Raw genomic sequence first — 21,048 nt, 5'->3', positions numbered from 1 at the left:
GAGGAGTTAAATAGACCTATCACTGTTCATGAAATTCATGTCCAAAGAGTCAGCTCCCGGGTCTGATGGCCTCCCTTTTGGGGTCTACATCAAATTCGAGGATGTTCTCTTACCAGCTCTCCTAAATGTTTTTAATGAATCCTGTTTAAGTATGTCTCTCCCACCTTCCATGCGCAAGGCAAACATTTTGTTACAAAAAAAAGGTAAAAACCCGCTCAGAGTTGATTCATATAGGCCCATTTCATTCTTAAATTCGGATGCCAAAATCATTGCCAAAGTGTTGGCAATGAGACTGGCAAAAGTGTGTACTGAAATAATAGGGGAGGACGAAACAGGCTTAGTCCCCGGACAAAACATTCATGATAACCTTGCAAAACTTCAGATGCAGGGGGGAAGGACTCCACTCCATCCTGTCACTTGATGCCATGAAGGCCTTTGACAGGGTGGAGAGGAGGTTCCTTTGGTGAGCTCTGGGCAAGTTTGGGATAGGCAGAAACTTTTTGGAATGGGTGCAGACGCTCTATGATCAACCTTGCGCTCGTGTAATGGTTAATGAGACTCAGACTGAACAATTTAATTTGGCAAGAGGGACTAGACAGGGGTGCCCTCTGTCTCCTCTGTTGTTCCTTTTCTACATTGAACCCCTGGCAATTTTAGTCAGGGCAATAGAGGGATCTGGTATCCAGAGAAGAAAAGTAAACTCCTATTATATGCAGACGATCTGCTCTTTTGCTTCAGAACTCAGAAAAATCTATTCCCAGGGCGATACAGGTAATTGAACAATTTGGCAGTATTTCGGGACTAAGTCTATTTTGTTACCCTTTGAGACGGTTGACGACATCTGGCATAGTAACATAGTAACATAGTTCATAAGGTTGAAGAGTCCATCAAGTTCAACCTATAACCCTAATAAGTCCCTATTGAGTTGAGTTGATCCAGAGGAAGGCAAAAACCCTCATACTAGAGGTAAAAATTCCTTCTCGACTCCAAATATGGCAGTCAGAATAAATCCCTGAATCAACCTTCTGTCCCTATAAATCTAGTATACATCACCAGTAATGTTATTACTCCCCAAAAATGCGTTCAGCCCCTTTTTGAACTCTATTACAGAGTTCACCATGACCACCTTCTCCAGGAGAGAATTCCACAGTCTCACTGCTCTCACAGTAAAGAACCCCTGTCTGTGCTGGTGTAGGAACTGTCACGCCGAGCGTTCCGGGTGCCGCTGCCTTCCCGGAGCGCTCACGGCGTTCCTCTGGCTGCAGCGCTCCGGTCGGCATTGCTGACCGCGAGCGCTGCTCTCTGGTCCCCGGAGGGGACGCGATCCGAGGCACGGCTCGTGTCCGCCCTCGGATTGTGCCCCTTCTCTCTCACCTCTCGCTCCCGTCTGCTTCCTCCCGGCGTGCGCGGTCCCGCTCCCTAGGGCGCGCGCGCGCCGACTTGCTTAAATTTAAAGGGCCAGTGCACCACTAATTGGTGCCTGGCCCAATCACGCCCTAATGTATAAAAACCCACTTCCCCTTCCTCTCCTCGACGGATCTTGTTGCCTTGTGCCCTGAGAAAGCGTTATACTGTGTCCCAAACCTGTGTACCTAGACCTTCTGCTGTTGCCCCTGACTACGAACCTCGCTCCCTGCCCTGACCTTCAGCTACGTCTGACCTCGCCTCTGTCTAGTCCTTGTGTACTGCGCCAGTCTCAGCTGCCAGAGAGGTCGAGTCGCTACTGTTGCGGCGGGCTCTGGTGAACACCAGTAACTGCTTAGAACCGATTCCCCAGTACGGCCCGCGTCATCGCCTCTCTGATACAGGGGATCCACCTCCAGTGTCATCACCAGCCGCTAGCCCGGATCCTGACAGGAACCTTCTTTCCTCTAGACGTAGAGGATGCCCCCTTGTTATTGATACAGTCCTGGGTATAAATAGATCATGGGAGAGATCTCTGTACTGTCCCCTGATATATTTATACATAGTTATTATGTCTCCCCTAAGCCTTCTTTTTTCTAAATTAAATAACCCTAATTCTCATAATCTTTCTGGGTACTGTAGTACTCCCATTCCCCGTATTACTCTGGTTGCCCATCTTTGAACCCTCTCCGGCTCCACTATATCTTTCTTGTACACTGGTGCCCAGTACTGTACACAGTATTCTATGTGTGGTCTGACTAGTGATTTGTATAGTGGTAGAATTATTTCCTTGTCGTGGGCATCTATGCCCCTATTGATGTACCCCATGATTTTATTAGACTTGGCAGCAGCTGCCCGACACTGGTCACTACAGCTAAATTTACTGTTAACTAAGACTCCTAAGTCCTTTTCCATGTCAGTCGTCCCAAGTGTTCTCCATTTAATACATAATCCCAGCCCGGATTTTTCTACCCCATGTGCATTACCTTACATTTATCAGTGTTGAACCTCATCTGCCACTTCCCAGCCCAAACCTCCAACCTATCCAGATCCATTTGTTACAGTGCACTGTCCTCTATAGTGTTTACCGCTTTACAGAGTTTAGTGTCATCTGCAAAGATTGCTACTTTACAATTCAACCCCTCTGCAAGGTCATTAAAGGAGTAGTCCAGTGGTGACCAGTGGTTTACAACTTATCCCCTATCTTAAGGATAGGGGATAAGTTGCAGATCGCGGGGGTCCGACCCCTGGGGCCCCCCGCGATCTCCTGTACGGAGCCCCGACAGCCCGCGGGAAGGGGGCGTGTCGACCTCCGCACGAAGCGGCGGCCGACACACCCCCTCAATACAACTCTATGGCAGAGCCGAAGCGCTGCCTTCGGCAATCTCCGGCTCTGCCATTGAGATGTATTGAGGGGGCGTGTCGGCCGCCGCCTCATGCGGGGGTCGACACCCGCTATCTCGGCGGAGAGCCGGGGCCCCGTACAGAGAGATCGCGGGGGGCCCCAGCGGTCGGACCCCCCGCGATCTCAAACTTATCCCCTATCCTTAGGATAGGGGATAAGTTTTTCACCACTGGACTACCCCTTTAATGAATATATTAAATAGGACAGGACGGACCCCTATGGTACCCCACTAGTAACAGTCAGCCAATCAGAATAAGTACCATTAATAACCACCCTCTGTTTCCTATCATTGAGCCAGTTACTTACCCACTTGTACGCATTCTCCCCCAGCCCAAACCTTCTCATTTTATGCACCAATCTTTTATGTGGCACCGTATCAAATGCTTTGGAAAAATCCATATATACGACATCCAGCGATTGCCCCTGGTCCAGTCTGGAGCTCACCTCCTCATAGAAGCTGATCAGGTTAGTTTGACAGGATCGATCCCTCATAAATCTATGCTGATACGGGGTCATACATTTATTTTTATCAAGATATTCCAAAATAGCATCTCTTAGGAAACCCTCAAACAATTTACATACAACCAAGGTTAAACTAACAGGTCTATAATTCCCAGTGTCACCTTTTGACCCCTTCTTAAATATTGGCACCACATGTGCCATGCGCTAGTCCTGGAGAACAGTCCCTGTCACTATAGAGTCCCTGAATATTAAAAATAGCGGTCTGTCTATTACATTACTTAATTCCTTTAGAACACGGGGGTGAATGCCATCTGGACCTGGTGATTTGTCTATTTTGATTTTTTGTAGGCGGCACTGTACTTCTTCCTGGGTTAGACAGGTGACCTGTACTGGGGAGTTTACCTTATCACACTGTATTTCACCTGGCATTTCATTTTCCTCAGTGAATACAGTGGAGAAGAATTTTTTAATATATTTGCTGTTTCCTGATCCCCGTTTATAATTTCTTCCTCATCATTTTTTAGCCCCTTAAGGACGCAGCCCATTTGGGCTTTAAGGACGCAGAATATTTTATTTTTATGTTTTCATTTTTTCCTCCTCGCCTTCAAAAAATCATAACTCTTTTATATTTTCATCCACAAACTAGTATGAGGGCTTTTTTTTTGCGCGACCAGTTGTCCGTTGTAATGCCATCACTCACTTTACCATAAAATGTATGGCGCAACCAAAGAAATACTATTTGTGTGGGGAAATTAAAAAGAAAACAGCAATTTTGCTAATTTTGGAAGGTTTCGTTTTCACCCCATACAATTTATGGTAAAAGTGACATGTGTTCTTTATACTTTGAGTCAATACGATTAAAATGATACCCATGATAACATACTTTTCTATTACTGTTGCGCTTAAAAAAAATCGCAAACTTTTTAACCAAATTAGTATGTTTAAGATCCCCCTATTTTGAAGACCTATAACTTTTTCACTTTTCTGTATAAGCGGCGGTATGAGGGCTCATTTTTTGTGCTGTGATTTGTACTTTTTATTGATACCATATTTGCTTATATAAAACTTTTAATACATTTTTTATAAATTTTTTTGGAAATAAAATGTTATAACAAAGCAGCTATTTTGGACTTTTTTTATTTTTTACGTTCACGACATTCACCATACGGTATTATTAACATTTTATTTTAAAAGTTCAGATATTTACGCAAGCGGCGATACCAAATATGTATATAAAATATTTTTTTAACACTTTTTGGGGGTGAAATGGGAAAATGGGGCAATTTACATTTTTATTGAGGGAGGGGGTTTTTCACATTTTTTTTACTTTATTTTTTTACTTTTTTTACTTTTATTTTTACACTTCAATAGTCCCCATAGGGGACTATTTAAAGCAATCAGTCGATTGCTAATCCTGTACAGTGCTATGTATAGGACACAGCACTGATCAGGGTTATCGGTCATCTTCTGCTCTGGTCTGCGGGAAGGCAGATCAGAGCAGAAGACTCCCGGAAGACAGCGGAGGCAGGTGAGGGGACCTCCGGCTGCCGTGCAGGATGATCGGATCGCCGCGGCAGCGCTGCGGGCGATCCGATCATCCAATTAAGTGACCACGATGCTGCAGATGCCGTGATCGGTATTTATCACGGCATCTGAGGGGTTAATGGCGGACATCCGCGGGATCGCGGATGTCCGCCATTACCGGCGGGTCCCTGGCTGCGATCAACAGCTGGGACCTGCCGCGCATGATCCGGGCATCGCTCCGATGCCCGCGGTTATGCTTAGAACGTAAATGTACGTCCTGAGCGTTAGGTACCGCATCACCAGGACGTACATTTACGTCCTTCGTCGTTAAGGGGTTAAAGGGCTTACACTTTCATTTTTGACCTTTTTGTTATTTATATAGTTAAAGAACATTTTGGGGTTAGTTTTACTCTCTTTGGCAATGAGTCTTTCTCTCTCTATTTTTGCGGCTTTTATCTGTTTTTAACATATTTTAAATTTTTCTCTATAGCTTTTTAATGCTTCTTCACTGCTGTCCTGTTTTAGTTATTAAAATGGTTTATTTTTGTCATTTATTGCCCCCTTAACATTTTTATTCATCCATATTGGTTTTCTTTTATTTCTGACCCTTTTATTCCCATAAGGTATATACATCTTACAGTGAAAATTTAATACCGTATATACTCGAGTATAAGCCGAGTTTTTCAGCACGATTTTTCGTGCTGAAAACACCCCCCTCGGCTTATACTCGAGTGAACTCCCCCACCCGCAGTGGTCTTCAACCTGCGGACTTCCAGAGGTTTCAAAACTACAACTCCCAGCAAGCCAGGGCAGCCATCGGCTGTCCGGGCTTGCTGGGAGTTGTAGTTTTGAAACCTCCGGAGGTCCGCAGGTTGAAGAGCACTGCGGCCTTCAACATCATCCAGCCCCCTCTCACCCCCTTTAGTTCTGAGTACTCACCTCCGCTCGGCGCTGGTCCGGTCCTGCAGGACTGTCCGGTGAGGAGGTGGTCCGGTGGGATAGTGGTTCCGGGCTGCTATCTTCACCGGGGAGGCCTCTTCTAAGCGCTTCGGGCCCGGCCTCAGAATAGTCACGTTGCCTTGACAACGACGCAGATGCGTCGTTGTCAAGGCAACGGCTCTATTCCGGGCCGGAAGCGCGGAGAAGAGGCGCCCCCGGTGAAGATAGCAGCCCGGAACCACTATCCCACCGGACCACCTCCTCTCCGGACAGTCCTGCAGGACCGGACCAGCGCCGAGCGGAGGTGAGTACTCAGAACTAAAGGGGGTGAGAGGGGGCTGGATGATGTTGAAGGCCGCAGTGGTCTTCAACCTGCGGACCTCCGGAGGTTTCAAAACTACAACTCCCAGCAAGTCCGGACAGCGATGGCTGCCCGGGCTTGCTGGGAGTTGTAGTTTTGAAACCTCTGGAGGTCCGCAGGTTGAAGACCACTGAGGGCGAATGATGAGAAGAGGATGATGAAGGGGGGGTGTGGGGATGATGAAGGGGGGTGGGGATGATGACAAGGGGATGATGAAGGGGGGGTGTGGGATGATTACAAGGGGATGATGAAGGGGGAATGTGTGGGATGATAAGGGGATGATGAAGGGGGGGTGTGGGATGATTACAAGGGGATGATGAAGGGGGGATGTGTGGGATGATAAGGGGATGATGAAGGGGGGATGTGTGGGATGATGACAAGGGGATGATGAAGGGGGGGATGTGTGGGATGATAAGGGGATGATGAAGGGGGGATGTGTGGGATGATGACAAGGGGATGATGATGAGGATGTTAATGACGGGTCTGGATGATGACAGGGGGGGATGAGGTATTTCCCACCCTAGGCTTATACTCGAGTCAATAACTTTTCCTGGGATTTTGGGTTGAAATTAGGGGTCTCGGCTTATACTCGGGTCGGCTTATACTCGAGTATATACGGTATATTTTTAAAAGCCTCCCATTTAGTGTCAGTATTGTTCTTTTTGAGGACATTATCCCATTTTATATTGTTAAGGGCTTCTCTGAGTTGATCGAACTTTGCCTTCCTAAAGTTCATTGTTTTTGTGGCCCCTCGAGAGATTCCCTTATTTTTGCCTGGCATACCCCTTTAAGCTTGCAGCCTAAGTCCTTGAAATCATTTTTAAGGACACTCCCCCTACCTCTTACTTTGTCATTGGTGCCAAAATGTACCATGACTGCTGGGTCTTCTCCAGCCCCACCCAGCAACCTGTCAACCCAATCCCCGATGTGCCAAACTCGAGCGCCAGGAAGACAACACACTATTCGGCAATTTCGGTCTTTGTGACAGATCGCCCTGTTTGAGACAGATCACCCTAATTGAGTCCCCCACTACCAGTACCTGTCTGGCCTGCCGTGCACTCCTCCCTACCTCCTTACTGGAGCAGACACCCCCCTGGTGGTCAGAGGCAGAGTCCTGCTGCAGTACCGCTAGCTCTGAAATGGCATCCCCCTCATCTGCCAACCGGGCAAACTTGTTGGGGTGTGCCAGTTCAGGACTAGCCTCCCTGACATTTTTCCCTCTACCCCATTTTCTTACTGTAACCCAGCTAACTGCCTGACTGTCCTGCACCTCCGTCCCACTATCCTCCCCCACCTCTACCCCAGAGAGTACCTGCTCAGTGAGCAGGAGACTCCTCTCCGGGTTGTCAATGCATCTCAGTGTTGCCAGTTGCTCTTCTAGATCCAGGATCTGGGCTTCCAAATTAACAACTCGGAGCATAGTCGGACAGAGTCGCAATCATTAAAATGATCATTCTCCCACAAATTCTTTTTGTTTTAAATGCATCCCCAATCTGGATAACTGATAAGTGGTTTCAAGCACTAATTTCGTTATTAAACTCCTTACTATGGGGGAGGAAGTGCACAAGAAAAAAATACACGTATATGACACTAAAGTAACATGATGGAGGTTAGGCACTATCAGATTTTTTTCTGTACTTTTTGGCAATAAAATTACAGGATATTGTGAGATAGATGAGTTGAGGATATCATGGGAGTGAGATATTACTTCACTTCTTTTCTATTTCTAAACACTATAAGGATATATTTGAGCTGTTGGAGGCAGGTTTTTTGACCTCTCACTTGGTTAGGAAAAATACCTAAGCACATTTATATAATAGAGTGTGGGGGGAATATAAAAAACATTTGCAAAATTAAAGGTAGTTTTAATTGCACACCACTATGGGAAAATATATAATTAAAGACACTCAGTTTTGGGTTAATAGGGGTTTAAGATATATATATATATATATATTTTTTTTTACAAGTTCTTAAATCCGTCATTTTGATCATTTGGTCTTGCTAGACAATTTTTTAAAGTGACGGATGCAGTGGTCACAAATTTATTATCTGCGTGTTTTTAATTTTTCCGCAAATTTTTACACAAATGGTGCAAACCAGGTCTAAAAAAAATTACTTCTCCTTTGGCGTTTTTGCAGGCGGTTTTAATTCTTTTTTTGGACTTAAGCGATCCAAAAAAAGTGATGGAGATACCTTTTTGTAATAAAATGTCATAGGGTACCATTAAAAAATAATAATAAAAAAGATACAGAAGTGATGGAAAAATTGTATTTAACGAAATTAATCTTTTTTATAACAAAACTTTTATAAATTTTTAAACAGGGATCAATTTATGTGTGCGGACAGGGCCCTAAAAATGTAGCCGACAATAAAAAAAATGTAGTGTTATTTTTAAAATTGTTTAGGTAGTACTACTACTCCCAGCATGGAACACACTGTACCGTATATATACATCTATTCACATTTCCCACAGAGAGCTGTGATTGGCCAGATGGTTCCAGCCAATCACAACTCTGCGGGAAATATCAACAGGTGTATATCTACATCAGTGCAGGGGACCATAGAAGAGCGGCCGGCCACAGCTAAACATTATACTGGAGGATCACAGCGGGTGTCAGGAGTGACATCCACTGTGATCTTTCCTTAACTGCAGGTACTACTATTCCCAACATGGAGCACACTCTGCACCATGCTGGGAGCTTTAGTACCTGCATTAATAGACAGATTGCAACAGGTGTCAGAAGTTACACTCACTGCGATCGGTCTATTAATGCAGGTGCTACAGCTCCCAGCATGGAGAGTGTGCTCCATGTTGGGAGTAGTAGTACCTGCAGTAAGGGACAGATCACAGCAAGTGTCACTTTTGACACCCGAGGCAATCATCCTATCTATTGCAGAGATGCGGATAGGCTCTTTACAGCGCTTGCATCTCTGCTCTGTACTCCGGCCGGCCACTCACTCATTCATATTTCCTTCTGAGAGAGATGATTGGCTGCCACCATCCGGCCAATCCCCACTCTGGCCGGAAAATATGAATGAGTGATGTGAATTTCTATTCACATCACTGGCCGGAATATAGTGCAGAGATGCGAGCACTGTATAGAGCCGCTCCGCATCTCTGCAATATCGCACACCCAGGGCTATATGTCTATTAGTACAGGTACTACTACTCCCATCATGGAACAGTGTGTTCCATGATGGGAGTAGTAGTACTACCTAAAAAATGTTTTAAAAAAAAGAGAGAGAAAAAAGTGAAACACAAACACACTTTATTAAAAATTTATTAAAATTTTGTTATAAAAAATAAAAATTTCGTTAAATAAATTTTTTCACATCTCTACTGCATCCTTTTTTTGTACCTAGAAATACATTTTCCACTCAAATGCAAAAAACGTCAGATGCAGGAAATTGCACTGGCGTTTTTTCAGTGAATCCTAGCCTTAGAAGCAGGATAGACATGATCTGAAAGCAGGGTAGAAAATGATCTAGGTGCAGATCTGTGCAAAATTTATCATGGTCTCTGCGACAATAAGATAAATTTGGAGCAGCACCGCCAAAAAAAACGCATCTCAAAAATGATCTAGCCAAGATCATTAGTGATAAATCTCCCCCAATGTTATTGAAACCTTATAAAATTATCAAAATTGCGGTTTTCTTTTCAATTTCCCCACACAAATAGTATTTTTTTGATTGCTCCATACATTTTATGGTAAAATGAGTGATGTCATTACAAAGGACAACTGGTCGCACACAAAAAAAAAAACAATACTCGTCTGTGGATGAAAATATTAAAGAGTTATGATTTTTAGAATCAAGGAACGAAAATGCAAAAATAAAATTGTCTCTGTCTTTAAGGCCAAAATGGGCTCCTTAAAGGGTTATGCCCTCAGTACTTAGGTAGTTAGGGAAGCCCCCTGTAATTTGGTAGGTAGGGAAGCCCCCAGCAGTTATACAGGTTCCCACTAAATAAAGAAAAAATGATAAAAATGTAGCTCACCTTCCCTGCGCTCCTCTGGTATAGGCTCCAACGCAGGACTTCTCTGGGAAGCTATGCACAATGCAATTACATCATTGCCCACGGCCTGCAGAGTACTGTGCCACTCCACCAAGTACAAGAGCAGGGATTACTGCTGTCCCCTGCTCCTGTACAGTACTGTGAGTGGCGATGGGTATGTTGTATGCATCACCACTCATTTTGTTTTCCCAAGAGAAACCAGCCCTGCAGGTTAAAAAAATGTACTGCTTGTGAAGATGCTGCCTGGGTCCATTGGACCCAGCGGGACCCATTGTAGGGCCGGCCCCAAGTACAGCACATCTCTTCATTATCTTTATAAGACGATAGAGCATAAACCCTGACACACTGACACCAAGTGCTATACAGAAAGATGGTGTTTATCCTATGTAATAAAGGTCCTTTCTGCAACATATTCATAGAAGTTGCTTTATGTATAGAGAAGCCAAATACATGTCTTGGTCTATAAACATACTTTTATGTAGAATAGAATACTATTTCTAGTAACTGAAATAGTTTACTCACAGTTTGTCTTTGCCAGATACGCCAATTGTTAAGGTCAACAGGGATGATGATTACACTGGAGACTTCAGGTACGCAGAAGTAAGGTATTGGTACTTTATAGCCAGCTTTCATGTTTGCCTGCGTCACAAATATATATGACAAGAAGTTTAAATATATGCTGCCACATAAGAATTTAAGCATAAATATACATGCTGCTGCAATAAGAAGTTAAGCATAAATCTTACTCTACACCTAAAGCTATAGTTTCTTAAAAGGGTTTTTCCAGGATACTTTAATTGATGGCTGCCATTGTGCCAAACAGCTGGTTGGTGGTGATGATGGCACCCTGCTGATCAGTGATTAATGGCCTAGCCAGAGGAAAGCTCCTATTAATTTAGAAATCTATCTGTGGTGTACTACTGGGGTGATGTACAGTTTTTTAACGCCAGGATAGCATTAACCACCACGCTCCTAGGATTAGATAGTTCTCCTGGGCCAAGAGCTGGAGGCAATATTGACCACAGATGCAGGGTTACAGAAAACTCTCTTTTACTGAGGCAGGAATGATGGTAATATCCTTTACAGTACAGATCAGGGAAGAGAAAGTGCAGATAAACCATTGAGAGCCTGTTGCCTTGCTGGGACTTGATGCATATGCCATATTCGAATTTGCGATATTTCGCGAATATATGGACAAATATTCGTCGTATATTCTCGAAATTCGCATATCTGATATATTAGTGGTCATTTTCGCTTTGCGCAAATTCGCATGCGCATACCTATCTATCTCATATAGATTATGAATAATTGTAATTGCGAATATATAGCGCTATATTCGCCATATTCATGATTTTGCAAAATTCGCAAAAAATATTCGAATTGCGGATATTTGTAATCAACACTAATAATAAGTACTTACTGAAGTAACATAACTACAATAGCCAAATAACAATATAAAATCATATCACTTAACGCAGTTTTGTTCATAATCATGGACACCTTCATCAATTAGCCATAGCATAGACATAGGACAAAGCATGTGGACAGTCTGCATGCTGTCAGAGATGTTTTTGGGGACTGTGTTTTCATCCAATATATATATATTTTTTATAACATAAGTATTTGGATCAAGATGTGAAAGAGGGATTGTTATGTTTCATAGTACAGGTGTATTGGTTTAACTGTTATATTAAATGTTTTTTTTTGTTTGTACCACATAATTGTAAGTGCTGCGGAATCTGTAGGCGCTATATAAATAAAATTATTATTATTATGTTTGAGCAGTGACATAGAGGTGGTCACTGTATCCCATGTATCAAACGTAGCTGGCCTTTCACTGATGCCTTGGCTGCACAGATGGCACGTAAGTGGACCATATGAGCCTTGAAATCACACATGGCATCTGTCTATAGGTTGTAGGTAGCTGATACCTGTATTTATGTAACTTATTGCTTTTGGTGATTAAGATTATGATTGAGTCTATACATGAATCCTTGAGCTATGTTTAATATAATACTTCTTAATCTGTTTTAAGAATAACATATCTATCTGTTATCATAAAGCAAAACCTAACAAATGCTGTTTTACATATGGGGTCAAAGAGATACCAATCCATAGCACACTCACCTTATAAAGCTTCTTTAGTACTTCTAATGAATGTTTAGGAGACTCCTTCTTAGTGAACACAGACAATACCAAGGCTATTTTAAACACTTGGATTTGCTTTGTTAGAGAAGGTTCAGGCAAAGATGACCATAAAGTCTCTGATAAATAACAGAGAATTTCACAGTTATGAAAGTAAGATACTGTTGTATGTACATGTTAAATGGTAAGTGGAAAACCTATGTACCTTTATAATATACACTTTAGCAGGAGTTTACTAATTGTGACATTTCACACACCAGTCTTAAAGGGTAGCTCCCACCATCCATTTTTTCTTTCTTTCTGTCCCTGCCTATTGCCCATCTCTCCCTAACCCCCTCCCTCCCTTTACATTTTTTTTTACTATATTAAAATCCCTTTTTGTCTGCCTGGTAGTGTGCTCACTACCAGGCAGACTTCCCCAGCAGGCACCACGTCACTGATGCCTGCTGGGGATGGGACTTCCGCCCTTAGCTCACTATACAGGGTGCCTCCAGCTGTTTCACCACTACAACTCCCAGCTTGCCCTGACATCTACTGGCTGTCAGGGCATTCTGGGAGTTGTAGTGGTGAAACAGCTGGAGGCACCCTGTGGTGAAAACAATAACTTTATTAGCGCAGCAGTGCTACTTCGGTAGCAGCAGCAGCAGCGGCGGCAGCGCTCTCCCGAACCCCGCTCCCCACCCCTATACCTCTAGTGCTGAGCGGCGGCGCTCCCCCGAACCCCGCTTCCCCCACCCAATTCCTCCAGTGGTGAAGACTTACCAGAGGATCAATGAGCTGCCTCCGGACAGGGTAACGGCCTCCGGACAGGGTAACGGGGGTTGGTGGGCGGGGCCGCGCGCGAGGCCAGTGGAGCTGGCCAATGCGCGCAGCCCCAGCTATCAGCGTGCTCGCTCTCGCTTGTCTGATTGACAGGCGGGAGCGAGCACCGCAGTGACTGGATTTCGACTCATTGCCAGGCTGAAATGAGTCGAAATCCAGTAGTGACGTCACTGCAGAATGCATTCGGCCACTAGGAGGGCGACCCCTAGTGGCCGAATTTAAAAGTGATTTTAAACTTGTTTAAAATCACTTTTTTTAATTAAAGTATATTAGAGATATTTTGTAGTACTTAAGTACTACAACATATCAATTTTTAGATTTCATGACAGTGCCCATTTAAAGGTTTTTTTTTTAATCAACTGGTGCCAGACAGTTAAACAGATTTGTATATTACTTCTATTTAAAAATCTGAATCCTTCCAGTATTTCAGCTGCTGTATAATACAAAGGTAGTTCTTTTCTTTTTGAATCTTTCTGTCTGACCACAGTGCTCTCTTCTGGCACCTCTGTTCATGTCAGGAACTGTCCAGAGCAGGAGAGGTTTGCTATAGGGAATTGCTCCTGCTCTGGACAGTTCCTGACATGGACAGAGGTGTCAGCAGAGAGCACCGTGGACAGACAGAAAAGAAATTCAAAAAGAAAAGAACTTCCTCTGTAGTATACAGCAGCTGATAAGTACTGGAAGGATTAAGATTTTTAAATAGAAGTAATTTACAAATCTGTTTAACTTTCTGGCACCAGTTGATTTAAAAAAATGGTTTCCACCGGAATACCCCTTTAGGGGGCTTTCACACCACATTTTCAGCCTACAGCTGCTGGATTCGGCTGGGGGAGGGGAAAACCGGGCACTCCTGTAACCCAGCTGGACTGGCACTGAAATATATTGACTTTAATGAACTGTCCAGAGTCACCGTTTGACTCCAGTCGGCTCAATTCTGCTCCTTATCCGGTTTTGTGACCAGACCTAAAACCGTAGTATACTACGGTTTTAGGTCCGGTCAGAAAACCGGATACGGGTCGAAAATGAACCGACCGGTGTCAAATAGTGACTCCGTTTGGCTCATTAAAGTCAATGGATTTCAGCGCCGGTCCAGCTGGGGTACGGGAGCGCATGGTTTTCCCCTCCCACAGACGGATCTGGCAGCCGTAGGCTGAAAACGTGGTGTGAAAGCACCCTAAGACTGGTGTGTGAAATGTAGCAATAAAAAAAATGTCCTTTTTTGATTGATTAAAGCAGTTTGAAAATGGCTGCACAGGTAGACATACTGTAGCCTTTAAAGACGTTTTTCTAACAGGACTCAATTACCTCACTCAAATCAACCTATCAACGTTGGTCAGTTAACTGCCATAGGTCTGGGAGTGATATCACCTGATCACATGGTCACAAATAAATGGATGACAATAAAACACATGGAGCCTGCCAGGGAATCTTTCTAGCTGCCTTTCACTTCAGTTTATATAGGGTAATCCTAAGCAGAGACCTTCCCTCATCAATGACATTTATATGAGGCATAACTTGCAGCATCTGGTTCTGTAACAGGCAGAGGCGTGGCTATAGAGGTAGCATATGGGGCCCTGTTGCAGATTTTGAATCAGGGCCCAGAAACTATAAGCTACGCCTCTGGTAACAGGGCCCCATGCCTACTTTGTGCCATGTACAATACTGGGATATTCTTATGAGGCAGAGGTGCATTAAGGCTCTGGTGCACCAGCTCCCTTTGCACCCACTGTAGATTTTGCCACTGGAACATATTATACACAATGTCAATGACATTCGATGAAGATTGTTTTCTACTAATACCCAAGAACATACCCAACATTTTTACAGCGTTTGAGCTTAGACTGTTGATAGCCAGTGCCAACGAAACTGTTAACGGAAAGCAGATGGTTGCATCATGCATTATAGGGCATTCTGGGATTACTAAAAATGCAGCCAGAGCCGCAAAGAGATTTGGAAAACTCTCAAGTGCTGGTATCAGCTCATTTTTCAAACTGGAGTATATCTAGAAAAAAAGATACAACAGTTTAGACTTCGAAGAAATGTATTGCTTACACTAAAGCCCCTGAGCTGGGCTGCATATAATGAGAATATATATATGTGAGAATATGCCCCCTTGTTGACATTACAGGCCTTGGCATAGAAAGATCACCTTTTTCTTCAAACTAAATAACCCTAAGCTTGATAACCTGTCTTGGTATTCTAATCCACACATTCCCTTAATAGCCATGGTTGCCCTCCTCTGCACCTTCTCTAGTTCAGCCATGTCCTTCTTATATACAAGACCAAAAAATGTACACAATACTTGTGGTCTGGCTAATCATTTATACAGAGGCAAAACTATGTCCTTGTCACAAACCTCTATGTTTCTTTTGATACATCCCATGACTTTGTGAACTGGTCACAAAGTTAAGTTTACTGTCCACAAGCACCCCCCCCCCAAGTAATTTTTGGTACAATACTTACAATATCAGCAATCCACTTGTGTTGGCACAGTTTTGTAAAAAGTTCATTTGCAACATGAAGATCCACTATTGGAGATGTGTCAGATGAAGCAGCTCTATGGAGGATTGAACAGAGAAGGATAATTCAGTTACAGTATATATTAGCTAAGAGGTCTATTGATGTGTGTATTGTTGTCAGGCATTTTATAAACTAGAATTCAATGAAGATACACAGGTAGAGTTGAGGTCGGCTTCCGTGTATGGTCCATATAGTTCTATGGGAGAGCCATTCGGCAATCTTCAGCTCTCCCATAGAGCTATGTGGAGGGGGCGTGGAGGCCTCCACGTCAGGCGGGGGTCATGACGCGCTCCTGTGCTAGCGAACTGGGGCTCCAGACAGGAGATCGCGGGGGGCTCAAGCTCTCGGACCCACGAAATCTAAAATGTATCCCCTGTCCTTCGGAGAGGGGATAAGTTTTTGATCATGAGACTTGTCCTTTAAAGAAACAGTTGCTATGGGCAACTGCACCACGTTTCCTCTGCACACATTTTGAAAAATCTCCCCCTATAACTTAATAGGCCATGAAACAAACCCTGTTTAGTCTAATAATATAGCCACCCCCTTTCAGTTTGTCCCCTATTTTTGTTTTTCTAATGTATATTAGAAAGAAGTGGAGGACAGATGGAAGGGGGTATAACCGTAGGTTCAGATTACAAAGGAAGACTGAAATCTTTACCAAGAAGACAAATATAGGAACTGTAAATGCAAAACCAAAATATTTATAATCAAAACTATTTTCACAGTTGCCTCATTTTTTATTTTAGATGCATCATAGCAATAAAAAAAATTAAATAGGGGACACTCTCTTTTATTATGAGGTTCACTTTGCAGTCTACTCACATTTTCTATACACGAAAAACAAAGTAATTCTTTTATGTTATTATACTGTAGCAATATAATAGTATTAGGATGGAAAATAAATACGTAGATGTACCACTGAGTGTGTAATTCTGTCATATACTACACTATGTAATGGATTCATATGGTTATTGTCAAACTATACCCGTTGTTGTGTAGAAATAATAGTAAACAAATTTTTTTCCCCATACCTGTTACTTACAAAACCTGCAGTCAGACAAGCAGGTGATGAAAAAATTGTGATTATTTCCCTGAAAAAGAGAAATGTGGTTATTATCAAGGCATCATCTATCATTTTTTGAAGCAAAAGAGCAACCTCCACTCGGGGGAGACTCAGATGTAATTAATGGTTGTCCATTCATCTAAATAGGCACTGTTTAAGGCTATGTTCCCATGTAGTATTTTCCGTCTTTTTTGACATGTGAAAAAGATTCAGTGCACGATAAAGAGCACTGAATGAGAATGATTGCTCGTCCATTAATACGCCTTCAAACAGCTTGCACTTGCCAGGCCACACAAATAATCACTGGATTGCTCACGTCTAAATCACTCATAGCTCTATAGAGAAGTTTCCCCTCTTTCATTGTCACTTACATGCATTAAGTGAGGGAATGACATCATCCAGCCATCCAATCTGTCTCTATCCAAAGCAACCCCCACCCTCCCGAGAGCAATAGACCATGTGGGTTCTGCCCTGCACTGTTGAGTCATATTCTCTATGATGCTGAGTACTGGGAGGTGTGTACAGCCTCAGCCAATCAGACACTGAACCTATTTCTGCTGCTCAGAGCAGGAAGATGGGGGCTAGCAGAGCAGAGCTGCAATGATTGCTAGTAGATGTAGGCAAGGGGAAATAAGGATGGCAAATTATATCAAGCAGCCAGAGAAGACAACAGAGGCCACAGGAGCCAACACGTATCAGGCAGAATGGTTTACAGGGAACATATCCAGGTAGTGTGGTGACTTTGGAGCTTTGGGTACTTCCCTGAAATACCCCTTTAAAAAGTACTCCGCCTTTAGACATCTTATCCCCTATCCAAAGGATAGGGGATAAGATGTCCTATTGCAGGTGGTTTGGATGGACCCCCCACACTCTCAGGCACAACAACCCGGCATTCTGAACATTTATTTGTAACGCCGTCTGTGCTAGGCTCCGTGCAGCTGTGGTCGTCAACCCCCTCCATTAATGTATATGGAAGGAGGTGTAATAGCTGTGGCCTCTTGTAATCCGGCACACAGCGAAGCTCACTCCGTGCAGTAGATTACTGGGCTGCCAGGACGGAGTTCGCGGGGGGGTCCCAATGGCCAGACTGCCAGCGATCAGACATCTTATCCTTTATTCTTTGGATAGGGGATAAATTGTCTAGGGGCAGAGTAGCCCATTAATCATTGTGGGTCACACATCCCCTTTTCATACCGGGGCGAAATGTGGCCGATTACAATAATTTTATTGGCCACAGAAAAGATGCAGTCAGCTGACAAATAAGAATTTTCCCAAACTGTTTTTGGATCTATTTATTTATTCTGGTACATTTTTTGAGCCATTCATTTTTTTTTGCCAAATTTCACTTGGAAATTTCAGCATGCGTATAGGCCCTCTAGACTGCTACCTCTGTTACTTTGCAGTTTACTTGTTACATGAAACAATGGCTGATGAAAACCTTTTTGCATCCTGATGCTTTGGTTTTCCAGGTTTTGCGTCTATCCAGTTCTTTACCACAGTGTCGTTGAGTCGGCAAATTTTTTGTAAGCTATCAGTCATTAGAGTAATAGTATGGATCTACAAGACAAAACAGAAGCATTAAATTAGAAACTGTATCAGTGAATGAAGAAAAATAAATTAATATTCTTCCTGCAGAAACTACCAGTCACTTTGTTGACAAATCATTAAAGGGGTGTTCCCATCTTAAACATTTATGGCCTATCCACAGGATATGCTATAAATGTCTAATAGATATACGGGTTCCACCTCTGGAATCATTACCTATCTCTAGAATGAAGGATCATGTTACAGCTGCCAGAGGTGTCCAGATATGAAGGGTTATTTCTTGTCGGAGGTGGCTAGTATGGGGACCCTAATTTTTTGCAGGACAAGTTGTACTTTTTACTATTCTATGGGGCAGTATGATTCTAACAATACCAAATTTGGATACTTTTTGTTTTGCGCTACCATAAAAAAAATATTCTGGAGTTTATACTGGTGGCAATTTTGCATAGATGTGACATTTTGACCATTCCATTTTATTCTAGGATGTGACATTTTTGAGGGGAAATAGGGAAAAAGGAAATTATTTTGCACATTCTATATAAGTGTCACAAAAGATTAAATATTTTGATTTCAGTTTAACTCATGGATGGCATTGTGTCTCAGGGCTCTTTTGATCACTAAAAACAATCTCGGACTACTGTGATAATTAGATTGCCAGGTGAGCCCAATTTAAGGAAAAACTACAAAAGGTAGCAGAGCACCATTTTCAAACAATATGGGGAAGAAAAGGACCTCTCTGCTGCCAAAAAGAGTGCAATAGTTCAATGCCTTGGACGAGGTATGAAAACATTAGATATTTCACGAAACCTTAAGCGTGATCATCGCACTATTAAGAGATTTGTGACTGATTCAGAGCACAGACGGGTTTGGGCAGATAAAGGCACATTGAGGAAGATTTCTGTCAGATCCATGCATTGGATCAAGAAAGCAGCTGCTAAAATACCATTACATAGCAGCAAACAGATATTTGAAGCTGCTGGTGCCTCTGGAGTCCCACGGACATCAAGGTGTAGAGTCCTCCAAAGTCTTGCAACTGTGTTAAAACCTATTCGGCCACTACTAACCAATGCTCACATTAGAAATGGCTGCATTGGGCAGAAAAATACATGAAGACTCATTTTCAAACAGTCCAGTTCACTGATGAGTGCTGTGCAACCCTGGATGGTCCAGATGGATGGAGTAGTGGATGGTTGGTAGACGGCCACCCTGTTCCAACAAGGTTGCGATGTCAGCAAGGCAGTGGTGTTTTGGGACAGAATCATGGGAAGAGAGTTGGTCGGCCCCTTTAGGGTCCCCGAAGATGTAAAGATGACCTCTACAAAGTATGTGGAGTTTCTGAATGACCACTTTCTTCCCTGGAACAGGAGGAGGAACTATGCTTTCCGTAATAAAATCATCTTCATGCATGACAATGCACCATCTCATGCTGCAAAGAATACCTCTGCATCAATGGCTGATATGGGGTTTAAAGAAGAGAAAGTCATCATGTGGCCTCCATCCTCCCCTTACCTCAATCATATTGAGAACCTTTGGAGCATCCTCAAGTAAAAGATCTATGAGGGTGGGAGGCAGTTTACATCCAAATAGCAGCTCTGGATGGCTATTCTGACATCTTAAAGGGGTATTCTAGGACAAAACTTTTTTTATATATATATCAACTGGCTCCGGAAAGTTAAACAGATTTGTAAATTACTTCTATTAAAAAATCTTAATCCTTCTAATAGTTATTAGCTTCTGAAGTTGAGTTGTTGTTTTCTGTCTAACTGCTCTCTTATGACTCACGTCCCGGGAGCTGTGCAGTTCCTATGGGGATATTCTCCCATCATGCACAGCTCCCGGGACGTGACATCATCATTGAGCAGTTAGACAGAAAACTTCAGAAGCTAATAACTATTGGAAGGATTAAGATTTTTTAATAGAAATAATTTACAAATCTATTTAACTTTCCGGAGCCAGTTGATATATATAAAAAAAGGTTTTGCCTGGAATACCCCTTTAAACACACACAGTTAAAAGAATGCACTGCAAACGGGGATTGCGTTCATCCAAATTCTTTATCCAAAATTCTTTATCTGTTATACAAACAGGCCGTACTAGCCTGTTTATATAACAGATAAAAGAATGCACTGCAAACGGGGATTGCATTCATCCAAATTCTTTATCCAAAATTCTTTATCTGTGTGTATTTTGGACTTATGCTGGGGAAGATGGAGCCCCTAGATTGAGTGCATGGGAGCCGCCCAGGGAATAATCAGTGACCTGCTGTGTTATACTATATAGCATATTCTGACATCTTGCAAACAAATTCAATCAGAAACTGTCTTGAACTTGAAGTTCAAAGGATGCAAGACTTGTGAAGCTATCAAATAAGGGGTCCTATGTTAAAATGTAACATGACCTATTAAAATTTTTAAAAAGTTAAATTGTTGTTAAAAGTTTGATTGAAATATCTTTTGATTTCAGTAAATATGCTGCAAACACAACAAATGACAATTTTTGGTTCTTTACTAGCTATAAAGTGCTTTTGAAACTTACTGTGCATAATATTTTGGAACAGTGCATTGTAAGTTTTTTAATGTTTAAAAAAATACTGTTATCATTAGGAGGTTTGTTAAATAAAATTTGAATTGTACTCTTATTAGTTGAAAATATGAGAATTATGCTGACTGTTATTTACATCAACTATTTAGGTAAATGAGAAAAATATAATTTCCATAATAATTTGGAACAGAGTGTAATATCGCTCATTACCAGCAGGTGTCTGCACCATACTACCTCACCTAACCCATGATGTAACTGGCTCAGGAAGGGGTAAAAGTTGTGATTAGATAGAAGGATGTGTG

The 21,048-nt window shown here is 42.7% G+C and overlaps 1 protein-coding gene across 5 annotated transcripts in view; it reads right to left on the bottom strand.

Moving 5' to 3' along the window:
- LOC130363096 (probable E3 ubiquitin-protein ligase HERC6) overlaps nucleotides 1-21,048 on the bottom strand; it is a 155,279-nt gene that overhangs the window by 44,602 nt on the left and 89,629 nt on the right. For all 5 annotated transcript variants that reach the window (XM_056568460.1, XM_056568477.1, XM_056568469.1 and 2 more), the window contains 6 exons: nucleotides 18,099-18,217; nucleotides 16,629-16,688; nucleotides 15,541-15,634; nucleotides 14,890-15,079; nucleotides 12,238-12,374; nucleotides 10,633-10,749 (listed from right to left, as the gene is read on the bottom strand). In XM_056568460.1, the coding sequence (XP_056424435.1) occupies nucleotides 10,633-10,749; nucleotides 12,238-12,374; nucleotides 14,890-15,079; nucleotides 15,541-15,634; nucleotides 16,629-16,688; nucleotides 18,099-18,217 (717 nt within the window). The remainder of the gene's footprint in view (nucleotides 1-10,632; nucleotides 10,750-12,237; nucleotides 12,375-14,889; nucleotides 15,080-15,540; nucleotides 15,635-16,628; nucleotides 16,689-18,098; nucleotides 18,218-21,048) is intronic.

This window comes from Hyla sarda, chromosome 1, assembly GCF_029499605.1.
Source record: "Hyla sarda isolate aHylSar1 chromosome 1, aHylSar1.hap1, whole genome shotgun sequence".
NCBI lineage: Eukaryota > Metazoa > Chordata > Amphibia > Anura > Hylidae > Hyla > Hyla sarda.
The sequence above is the reverse complement of the archived record's forward strand: the minus strand, read 5'-3'. Positions and strand labels throughout refer to the sequence as shown.